At 35.3% G+C, this 12,051-nt stretch overlaps 1 protein-coding gene across 8 annotated transcripts in view; it reads left to right on the top strand.

The window, feature by feature from the left end:
• The window catches only part of LOC137617326 (DENN domain-containing protein 1B-like), a 90,434-nt gene that overhangs the window by 21,096 nt on the left and 57,287 nt on the right, over nt 1-12,051 (top strand). For all 8 annotated transcript variants that reach the window (XR_011039618.1, XR_011039619.1, XM_068347345.1 and 5 more), the window contains exons 5-8: nt 3,495-3,548; nt 4,394-4,651; nt 5,420-5,752; nt 8,062-8,238. Coding sequence is in view for 6 of the 8 variants with exons in the window: in XM_068347345.1 (XP_068203446.1) it covers nt 3,495-3,548; nt 4,394-4,651; nt 5,420-5,752; nt 8,062-8,238 (822 nt within the window). In the remaining 2 variants the exon portion in view is untranslated. The remainder of the gene's footprint in view (nt 1-3,494; nt 3,549-4,393; nt 4,652-5,419; nt 5,753-8,061; nt 8,239-12,051) is intronic.

Genomic DNA, 12,051 nt, shown 5'->3' with positions numbered 1-12,051 from the left:
AGATCAGCTCAATCACCAAAGTCAGGTAGTAGGGCCAGCATGTTGTCACAACCAATAGTAGCAGATGGCCTTTTTGATATCTCGAGAACCAGAGTAATTGACCAATTTGCAAGATGGCTAAATAGGAATCTTACTGTGATTTGCTCTCCCATTCCAGACTCATGCATTTCACCACTTGGGGACAACCTCAAATGTGGATGCCCTCCCTTCCATTCGGTGATTAATTATGTACAGTAGTATCAATTCCTGTTCTAAGTAGGACCCTAGTGCTTTTGTTGGCCAGAGACTGAATGGTACTTTGATTTGTTGTTCCCTCTTATTAAGGTAGCCCAAACTACTTTGAGAGGCACTTTTGTTGAGGTAGCACTAGCCCATAAATGTTCTTGCTCTTCATAAATGAAGACTATCCATTGTCTCTTGCAAAAGGAAGGGTTTTCTCACAGAACTTTTATAAAGATGTTAACATACCAAAGCAGATGTTTACTTCTGTAATTGGTGTTATGAAAGGGATTTCTCCCCTTTGAGCCAATGTTCAGCAGATTATAGACAGACTCCCTTATTTACCTCTGTGGAGACAAGCTCCTTTCTGTGCCTGGGAAATGGTTATTGTGCATCCTTTTCCAAGGTGTTCAAACTAAAGGACTTACACTTCTCATCATCATTATAGGTCTCTGTGCTGTTGAAAAGCTGTGAACAGTTTTGCCCACCCTGTCAACTCAGACCTCTCGAGTGTAATGTCTCGTGTCCTTGGTAATTTCATACGAGCCTTGCACGGGCCTTTGGCTGAGACTGTAGACACATTTAACTCGAAAGATCTTATTCTTATTTGCATTAGCATCAATAAAGAGGGTAGAGGATTTGTACAGCTTATTGTATGTTGTATTTCACTCTGGAGAATAGAGAACTTTATTGTTCTCATTCATTTTGGAGGTTGTGGTAATAAAACAAAACCTGTGAGTCCGTGAAGAGAGATTTGAGTACTTTTTAACCTGTTACCTAACAGAATTCTCTGGTGAGGATTCTTATCGGATGCTATTGTGCCAAATTAAGACCTTACTTTTCTACCTCTGGAGAACTTGACATCTTGACCTGAAAAGTGACAACTCTATGTTACCACTGACAGACATGAAAAAATCTATTCATTGAATAGTATCTCGTTGTGGCATTGTGCAGTAATTAAACAGGAATATGTGTCTCCAGTTGCAAGTGTTGGCCCAGTACTGCAGATTAAGAGCTTCCAAACCCGGAGGCATTGGCTTTCATAAGAACATCTTGATAGCACGGGTATTGAGGGTAATTATCTGGTGGCACCAGATCTCCTTTATTGCTTCCAACATCAGGGACATTGCCCACAAGTCGAGATTTGTTCCCCATATAAATATTGTTCGATTCCCAACATCTGTAACAGCCTAAGTAACTACTAGATGGGTTGGCATTTCATCTAGGTTTATGGTCGTCGTCGTTGTCGGCGCCCACTCGTGTCCGAGTATTGGGTTCTGTCGTTAGCCATCAGCCTCCTATCTGTGGGGTGGGTGCTTATGCCTGATGTGGCTGTTAAGTCCTAGTCTGTGGTGGAAGAGTCGCGGACAGTGTTCACAAGGGAGGGTAGGTGGTGGGCGGGGCTGTTCTAATCGCTCTCTCCTTCTTCTCCTCCTAGCCTCCTCATTTTGTCTCCTCCTCTCCTCGAAGTCCACGGTGCCATGGTGTACTGTAGTCCTCCAGGTTTTCCTGTCCCTGGCTGTTTCTTCCCATTAGGAAGGATCGATGTCAGTTAGAGCCAGGGTGCGCTTTAGTTGATCTTTATAGCGCATTTTCGGGGCTCCTCGTGGTCTGGTGCCCTGTGTCAGTTCTCCGTAGAATATTTTCTTTGGGAGCCTAGATGGATCCATCCTATGCACGTGTCCTATCCAGCGGAGGCGGTGGTAGATGATGGTGGCCTCCACGCTGGTCAGCGAGGCACGTTCTAAGACTTCAATGTTGGTGGTGTGGCTCTCCCAAGGGATTTTCAAGATCTGCCTCAGTTTCATTTGTTGGAAGCGTTCTAGGTTTTTAAGATCGTTTCTATATAGCGTCCATGTTTCACATGCATACAGGAGCGTGGAGAGGACTACTGCCCTGAACACCATTATTTTGGTGGTCATTGTCAGTGCGTGGTTGTTAAATACGCGGCGGTTGAGTCGGCCAAAGGCGGAGTGGGCTGCCCTGATCCTGTTCTCCACGTCCTTTTTGCTTGTGGGAGCTGATGTTAGGATGCTCCCTAGGTAGGAGAACTGGTCCACCTGTTCTAACGGTTGGTCATTCACTGTGGTATTGAAGTTGGGGAGCATTAGTCCTGGTGGATGTTGGACGAGGGTCTTGGTTTTGTCTGAGTTGACTTGCATCCCAAAACGTTCGTAGGCATTCGTAAAAAAGTTTATGGTAGTGAATGATTGAATGAGAGGTGTATCTGGTCTTTTTTACTGTCTCTTTCCAACTTAGCATACCGTACTGTTTACTTTCCGAATCGATCAGATATTCAGCAAGTTACTCGACAGGAAAACTTGTTCCTTGCTATTTATTTAGCAAAGGAATGTGATTCCCTTCTTATTCCAATAGGGAGGGATGTGTGGACAGTAGAACACATGTTGGGATATGTGACATTTGCTACCCTACAAGCCGAAGTTTACATGTTAGGAAAGTGTATGGAAATCTTATAAAGATTTGTCTCACAGATGCGAATCTCTTGCACTGGTGTCTGTTAAATCTTACATCACATATGTCAGGCCAAACAGCAGTTTATAGGATTCATGCTTCTTCCCATGTTCATATACATGACTGGGAAGGGAATCCTCACATAAGAGGTACAGTTTAAGGTTTTTATCCTTGTCGAAATAAATTGCAAATTTGCTAAGTGATTTTAATAGTTCCTAGAATGCAAACAAAATTTTTTTTTTATGATGAATCTCACCCCAATTTAACCTAGCTCCCGTGCATAGTGTTGAGGGGAAAAAATTAACACCAATACCCTGAGCAGTGTAGATATTCCTAATTTCCCCCTGGCCTACCACTCCCAAACTTTTACAGGCCTTTGACTATTTTTATTATTATTTTGAATGTGGATTTTTCATAAATTACAAATTACTTAATGGATTAGATTTTCAAGTTTTGGGGGACCTTTTGAGAGTTCTCAACGTGAAACCTAAATTGATGATGTAAATGTTCCTTAAATGAACATTGTCGTTGTTGCCAATCTTGGACTGAAATAGTTGGCTTTTATCACAACTGATATCAGTTATTTAGAATTTGTTAAATAAGTCTCAAATGGAAATATAAAACTATTTTGGTTAAAGTTCTATCTATACTATATATAATAATGATAATTTTTAACATTTCAGTTACATGATTCATAGGTTTTTCTATGATGTAGAAGCATAGCCCTATTTGGTAAGTTGTTAACCTTATTAAGTTTATATACAGTATTTATATTTCAATAATTTTTGTCTTTTTCTTTACAGTTTTTTGTTGCGCAGTGCCCTAACCATCTGAGACTTCCAACCATTCCTGAAAATGTAAGCTATCCTATTTTGTAAATGCTTTGGTTGATTATATATGTATGAATGGTTGCAGCAATGAAGTAATTCTAGTTTTATATATTTACTCAAGTTTTATAAGGAATGAAAGAGGCCATAAGATATCAATGTTAATTATTGCATTTTGCTAAACATTGTAGTCAACGTACCATTATTTAAATAGATCAAATATTTGGTTTAAATATGAGGTATGTATATAATGACTAAAACAAAATTTACATGCAGATATGATATATTTCCTAGTACCATTCTCTGTTGTTTCATTCATATGTTTAAGGAAGGTAGAATTCTCATGTAGTTACTGAAATATTTTTATGCAAAGCACTTTTCTTCGTAATCCTTCTTATTGTTTTTACCTCACAAAACATTAAATTTCTCCTAAAAACCCTTATTCTTGCACCAATGAAAATCAACGTTCATATTGCATTGTCATTATTTATTTGTGTAGGTTTATTAGAAATCATGGAATTCAATATTGAGAATAATTTAGATATGGTATCACTTTTAATTTTATCATGACTGATTAACATCCATCTTGGTTCGCTTCATTTGTATTATCCTTTCATATTGATAACTATGATATGATAAGGGCCTTTAATCAATTTAAAAGTGAACTGAGCAAACATTATATAATGGGTTTTTTAACTTTGGTTGTTTAAGTTATTTCAAATGATAATTCAAATGGAAAGCAAGTTTTAGATACAGGCTTGGTAGGGTTCTTAGGATTGTAATTGTTATCTTGAATCTTTTTTGCTCACTGATATTTGTTTTATAACTTATTGTTATGCAAATTACTCATGTTATCTACCCCTTTCACTCTTCAGAGAAACCTGTCTGAATATTATAATGCCGTCGATGCAAATAACATGATGATCATTTTTGCGTCGATGCTCCACGAAAGAAGAATCATTATGGTTTCTAAACGGCTTTCAAGACTCTCAGCTTGTGTTCAGGCAGCCAATTCGATCATCTATCCAATGCAGTGGCAACATATCTTTATTCCCGTTTTACCGGAACATTTAACCGATTATCTTTTAGCGCCTATGCCCTATCTCATAGGTGTCAATTCTTCGCTCTTATCGGTAAGACTATTATCGGATTTTACTTTTTTTCCCCCAGTTTTCATGTTTAGTAGTTATAATTAAGCTCAAGTTTCGTTTTGCATTTGGAACAAAGACTTCACTATTATCATGAAATTATAATATAGTTTATTGAAGAATTTTTGCTGCTTTTTTTTTTTAAATGAAATATTTTTGCTTTTTGGATTTTTAAATGACTGTGTTATCATGAAGTTATAATACAGTTTATTGAAGAATTTTTGCTGCTTTTTTTTTTTTTTAAATGAAATATGTTTGCTTTTTGGATTTTTAAATGACTGTGTTATCATGAAGTTATAATACAGTTTATTGAAGAATTTTTGCTGCTTTTTTTTTAAGTGTTTGCTTTTTAGATTTTTAAATGACTGTGTTATCATGAAGTTATAATACAGTTTATTGAAGAATTTTTGCTGCTTATTATAATATGAAATATGTTGGCTATTTGGATTTTTAAATGAGTGTGTTATCATGAAATTATAATACAGTTTATTGAAGAATTTTTGCTGCTTATTATAGTATGAAATATGTTGGCTATTTGGATTTTTGAATGAGTGTGTTATCATGAAATTATAATACAGTTTATTGAAGAATTATTTCTGCTTTTTTTAATTTGAAATATGTTGGCTATTTGGATTTTTAAATGAGTGTGTTATCATGAAATTATAATGCAGTTTATTGAAGAATTTTTGCTGCCTGTTTTAATATGAAATATGTTGGCTATTTGGTGTCTGATTTTTGCAATTCTCTTTTCAGAAAGTACAAATGGAGGACATCGGGGAAGCGGTTATATTAGACGCAGACAATAATTTGGTGAAGACTCCCTTTAGTGACTTGGAGACACTGCCCGATGAAGTTATTATTAGTTTACGAAGAAGTTTGAAGAACCCAAATAATATGCTAGGTGATCACGTAGCGCGTGCATTCTTACGTGCGCTTGTCCAGATTATCGGTAATTACAAGGAAGCTCTGCAGTTCCGGGAGGAAGACTCAAAAATTACTTTCAACCGAGAAAAGTTTGTTAATATCCGTCCGAATACCTTCCAGCCATTTGTAGAAAAAATGCTAGAGCTTCAGATTTTTCGACAGGTATGTTATAGTTGACATGTAGTATATTTATCCATTTTGTTTATTTGTTTATTTTAGGCCATGACTTAATGGTATACTCTAGTATGAGAAAATATGTTTGATAAATATATATGTATACAGTAATCCCTTGCATTATCGCTGTTCACCTATCGTTCCCACAATAAATTTTGGATTTATAAATATATTGTATGTACAGTGTAAATGTATATCGCACTATTCTCTATATTAAGGGTTTCTGAAGGTAGATAAGTATATTTTTAATCTTTTAATTTTTTTTTTAGATTAATAATTTTTGTCAAATTAATGTAGCATTCTTCATATCCAGCAAAGGTTGCAACTTGTCATTGTATTATCCCGTTCTGATAAAAATAATGATTATCCTTGTAAAATATCTATAGTACTCCATTCAAAATGTCGTTCATTGTAATATCGTCTTGGTTCATCATCTGATTTTTGTGTATCTTTATTGCGTTAGTGCTTACCTACATCTTTCTATTCTTTCCTCACTGTTGTAAGCTTGAGGATAGTTTGTTTCATGTGGCGCGGAGATCATGGATGTTTATTTTAAACTCCTTTATTATGATCATAAAGATCTTTAAATTGTCAATACAAATTCTTTATATTTGTGAAATATAAGTTTTATAGAGAATAATTATCTAGATTGATGAATGTTTGAAAGGATATTTTTGTCAATCTATTCTTCAGGGGCACAAATGTAATAGCTGTGCTTTTCTTGCAAATAACAATTTATCCAAATGTTTTTTTTTATATTTTCTACTTAGGGTACTCAATCTCTTAATGTTGTTAACCTGTTGTACAGGTACTTCCGACAATAGTGATTGCTAAGCATATAGGTAAAACTGAATGTCTTTTGTACTATTACTTTATTCCTCTTTAGTAGTGATAATGGAAGTAAATCCTCATCTTGAGATGTTCGTCATTGTTTTTGTTAAGCTAGTTCTTTATAGCAATCAGAATTTTAGAACACCTAACTTGAGTCCCAAAAGGTTCAGACTATGATCCATGGTGATTTTCACTTTAAATAGATATTACCAATGAATGGTTTTCCAGTGCAGGGCATTCTGAACCAATTTCATAAACTCAATCTAATCACTGATTTTAAGAATGATTGAACCACTCTTTGAAAATAGGACTCTTAATCAATGAATCTTTGAAAACTATAGTCCATTTCTTTTAGCGAGACAGATTTGCATCGACTCGCAGCGGTGCCCTTTTAGCTCGGAAAAGTTTCCTGATCGCTGATTGGTTAGAATTATCTTGTCCTACCAATCGGCGATCAGGAAACCTTTCTGAGCAAAAAGGGCACCGCTGCGAGTCGGTGCAAATCTGCCTCGCTAAAAGAAATGGACTATAGATACTATTACCTTAATAAAATGATAATATATCATAATAAAGTTGTAAAGCAGACTAGCCCCATGTGAGTCAAGTGCCTCCACTCATCTGTCTTGTTAGATTACCTAATGGTGATAATTATAACTTTTATCATTTCTAGACTTGCAGGGTTTTTCTAAATGGTTTGGTTTTAAATGGGAAGGGAAAATTTAAGCTTAGCCCTTTTACCCCCACCATAAGGTTAAATTTCGAGCACATTTTGCTATATATTTTTTTTAAATTGCTCTAACAGGCATAATTTTTGTCTTAGAGAGGTCATGTTGGTGTCATCCTTTTGGAAAATGCCTGAAGTTTCTCATAAAATTATCAAAAATAAGTAAAAACATGTAATTAACAGTGTTTTGCAAGAACCTACCGGTACGTCCTTTTGGGGGTGAAAGGGTTTTAAAAGAAAGGAAAACAAATTCACAGTTAAATGGGAAGAGCTCTGAGGAAATAGAAGAAATTAAAGGCAAGAGTGAAGGACAGGGAACCATTTCTAGAGCATGTGTGACCAGGTAGATTAGCTGTAAGTAATTGCGAAATTGACTTTCCCCAAGTCATAACTTATGATGAGGATTACGAATTGCAGCCTTGTTTTGAAAATCTAAGCTGCTAAGTAGCTCCAAAGGTAAATAAATATATTGTTGGATAACTTTGGTTTGGCCCAATTAAGGAGGTTAAATACTTAAAAATAATGGATATGCATTATGATTTTATTGTAATGTGTAGTTTTCCCAACACGTAGGTACGCTGTGTTCAGTTTATTTTTTGATATATACAAGTTATCAAGATATTATTTTGAAATTTGTGTTCCATTGTTTATGAATTTTACAGGTCTTATTGTTTGTGAGGGTGCTAATTTCTTATTAAAGCCATTAAAGTTAATTTTGCTTTAATAAGAATTAATTTTTCAGTTTATTGAGGAACGCTTAGATCGTCTTAACTCAGGCAAACAAACTTCTGACGAATTTGAATTAGAAGTCAGCGTTCACTGTGAAAAGTCATCGTCAAAAATGAGGCAGCAATATAAGCAGTTTGTAACCAATGTTCGTAAGGAAGGAGGTGCGATCATGAAGTCGGTGAAGAGTAAGGTAAGCCTTGATTGGAAGTTATCAAACGTTACATTAAATTTTGAGTGTGAAATTTAAAGGAATGTACTGTAAAAAGGGCCTGGGGCTATCTACTTGAAGCATGTTGAATGCTAAAAAGAAGAGAAAGTTTTGATATTGTATGATGTTCATGAAGATGTAAAATTAGAATTATGCTAAAGTAAATTTGTGATATTTTATTAAGGCTTTGTCTATAAAGAGCTTGGAAAGATGTTGCCTGATAATGAAAGACTGAAGAAGGGAAGTTTGAAATATATACAGTAGTGTAATTATCTTTGATATTTTTTTATATGAAATGTTAACAATAACAGAATTGAAAGCTGTAATTGCTTTCAAGAATAAAGGGTATTGATCGACTTGTATGTAAATTTAGGCTAGGTAGCATTCTTTTGTACATTTCAAGCCAACTTATAAATGTATAGTTCAGCATCATCATCATCATTAAAATTTTCACACCATGTTTTTCTTTTACAGGGTTATATGGGAAATGAATTCCCCATTTCCTCTCTTGTTCACTTTCTGCCTGAATTTCCATTTGATCCAAGTTTTTGTCTTTGCTACTTCTTTATTTACTGGGCCTTCCAATTGGTCTTCGGCCTGCCACTGCCACGTCTATATTTCTGACTACTGTAATTGTTTGTTTCCCCTTTGGATCACATACCCAAACCTTGTTATCTTTGAGATCTCTGTCTATTTTTCTTTCTTTGTACACCACAACTCTCAGCAGTCTCATTTGTAACATCTTCCCAGTGTACTCCAGCCATAAACCTCGGCATAATTTTGTTGCGTTCTTCCTGCCCTCATAATCTTGTTTTCTCTGCAAAGGACCAAACTCGACATTTAGAAACTGATGAATCGGTGTTTACATATTCACAACTTACTTATGAATTCTATTCTTTTGGAAGACTTGTCTCTCGATAATATATGCCAGACAAAATGGTTAATATAAGTAATGGGTTTGTGCACTAAATTTACATTGCCACAAAATGAACACCTACTGTCAGTGGTACAGAAATATCTTTCTATGTCTCCCAGGCTGGTGTTGCTATTTTTTTCTTAATATACTTTCTTCTCCAGTGTCACATAATCGCCATTTAGCAGAATGCCTTGCCTCCTTGAAGGTCTGCCTTTCTAAAACACAACAGCATTCTCATTCATTCTATCCTCACATTTTTCCTTCTCATATCAGGCTTGAAATATCCCTTAGTCTATCCAAATTATTTTATCCTAAGAACAACTTTTGAACCAGTCTGTTACTTTGGTTCCTTAATATTAACTTTATCCTTAAATCTCTTCCATAGATTTGAATAGTTGATGTTCTCATCAGATTTTTCTCTTAAGATTACCTTAATTTTCCTCAAGAATTTTATAAATAATGTTGTTAGGAATAGAAATTACTATATCATGTTAATTTCAGACCTGGAAATGTTCAAGTATTAACAATATTGAGTTAATTAGGAATATTTACGTGTATAAAGAAGTAGTTTTTTATCCTTCTCAAGTTTATGAAATTGCTAAATGGATTATTACAAGGACTTAGGTTATGATAGTCATTTTTTTCTCTCATGAACATTTCTTTACATCAGACTTCGAAGTGTAGTGCTATTTTACAATGCATTTAGTTTAATAAAGTCATTAATTTCACTGTAACTGCTTGAAGATCCAAATTCTTATCATGCTGATAATGGTATCAATGTATGCTATAGATACTGTTCACATCAAAGTCAAGTATATTTGAAAATTTGGCTGATCACTAAGATTTGCACCAGCAGATTATTTTTAATGTCTTACCATGGACTAAATCATTTGTAGCATATTTAGTATGCGATTTCTTATGTAAATGTTGTTGTGAGATTTAATACAATAGGAGTTAGGGTAGGTCTCTCTCTCTCTCTCTCTCTCTCTCTCTCTCTCTCTCTCTCTCTCTCTCTCTCTCTCTCTCTCTCTCTCTCTCATGTAAATGTAGTAAGATTTAATGCAATAGGAGTTAGGGTAGGTCTCTCTCTCTCTCTCTCTCTCTCTCTCTCTCTCTCTCTCTCTCTCTCTCTCTCTCTCTCTCTCTCTCTCTCACATGTAAATGTTGTTGTAAGATTTAATACAATTGGAGTTAAGGTAGATTCTCTCTCTCTCTCTCTCTCTCTCTCTCTCTCTCTCTCTCTCTCTCTCTCTCTCTCTCTCTCTCTCTCTCTCTCTCTCTCTCTCTCTCTCTCTCTCTCTCTCTCTCTTCCTTCCTCTCTTCCTCTTCCTATGTAAATGTTGTAAGATTTAATACAATAGGAGTTAAGGTAGGTCTCTCTCTCTCTCTCTCTCTCTCTCTCTCTCTCTCTCTCTCTCTCTCTCTCTCTCTCTCTCTCTCTCTCTCTCTCTCTCTCTCTTCCTTTAGTTTCAGGATACATTTTTTCAAATTTTATCAATAGATGCTATAATTATTATTCCATGTCACAATAATATTTGATCTAGGGAGTTCTCATTTGGTGTCTGGGGAATTCTTTATCTGTTGTTATTTTTCAGATTTTCTGAAGCGTCATTCAGGTGGTGTGAATTGCTTGAGGAATTATCCAGCTTAGGCTAATATACAATGTTCTTATTATTTTCTGCATTAATTTTTATAAAGCATATTACTGTATACAGTACTTTTATATTGTTTATTTTTATTTTTATTTTTGTTAAAACATTTCATTTTTCAATATTAATCTTACCCGATAATCATGTAGCTGTCAACTCTGTTGCTGACAGAAATCTACGGTCGGGATACGCCAGCGATCGCTATACAGGTGGGGGTGAACACCACAGCGCCATCTGTGGTCAGGTACTCCAGTACTTCTTGTCAACACCACCTCAATTTTTCCTCTGTCGTGCCTCCGGCTAGACCTACATGGATACGCTGTTGATTCTGGAGTTATTGCTCACGATTTGGTGATGTATTTGCTCTAGAGTTTAGCCTTCGCTATTCAGGAAGCTTTATCATTAGCTTAGCAAGTTTTTGGAATTAATTTGATTTAATTTTTTATTTAATTTTGGTGACGAAGAGAGTATGAACTCTCTCTCACTTTTAATGGCCGACCCTTCCCTTAGACGGAAGTGTTGGTGTCGAAGAGAGTATAGACTCTCTTTCTTAATTTTGCTTAACAAAAGTTATAGATTTATTTTATATCTCTCCGCCTTTTATAGGCCTCTTCGATTAACTTCCTTTTATTATAAACTTATTAAAATTAATTTTTATATTTGTTTATATTCGACCTTTCCTAATAGTAGGCGGTCTTTTCTTGGAACCGAAGTTAATTAACATTGAGCCCGTCATTTTGTTGTTACCTGTTAACATATTATGCTATTTTAATGTTTTTGAAAGAATTTCTTTGATAGTCTCGTACTGTTTTCAAAGTTGAACTAACGTTTTGTTTTGTCTCTGCAGTTGCTGACGTTCAGAACGTTCAACTTGCGCTCTATCGTTACGATAGAGAGAGAGTATTCACGGTGTCACGTTGCAGTAAGAGTAGAACGATTCTAGCGTTTTGTTCATTCTTTCTTAGCTTAAATGGTTTTAATTCTAATAAAGGAACTTTTTTTTGGGAAATCTTTCAGTTTTTTTCCTTTAACAATAATATGTTTTAACGATATATATAATTGGGCTCATCTCTCAGGTTCTAAGTCAAGAGAGAGAGAGAGAGAGATAGAGACGGAGGGAGAGAGAGGAGGATAAACGTTTCGTTCAAGCGGGTAACGTTGTTATCGTTTTTGCTCTTCTCCCTAGTCTCTTTAGGGGAAGAAGGTAAACGTTTCTAGAGTTTTATTCTT

The sequence above is a fragment of the Palaemon carinicauda genome, chromosome 23 (assembly GCF_036898095.1).
Source record: "Palaemon carinicauda isolate YSFRI2023 chromosome 23, ASM3689809v2, whole genome shotgun sequence".
In the NCBI taxonomy this organism is placed as follows: Eukaryota; Metazoa; Arthropoda; class Malacostraca; order Decapoda; family Palaemonidae; genus Palaemon; species Palaemon carinicauda.
This window is presented reverse-complemented; position numbering and strand designations above follow the sequence as displayed.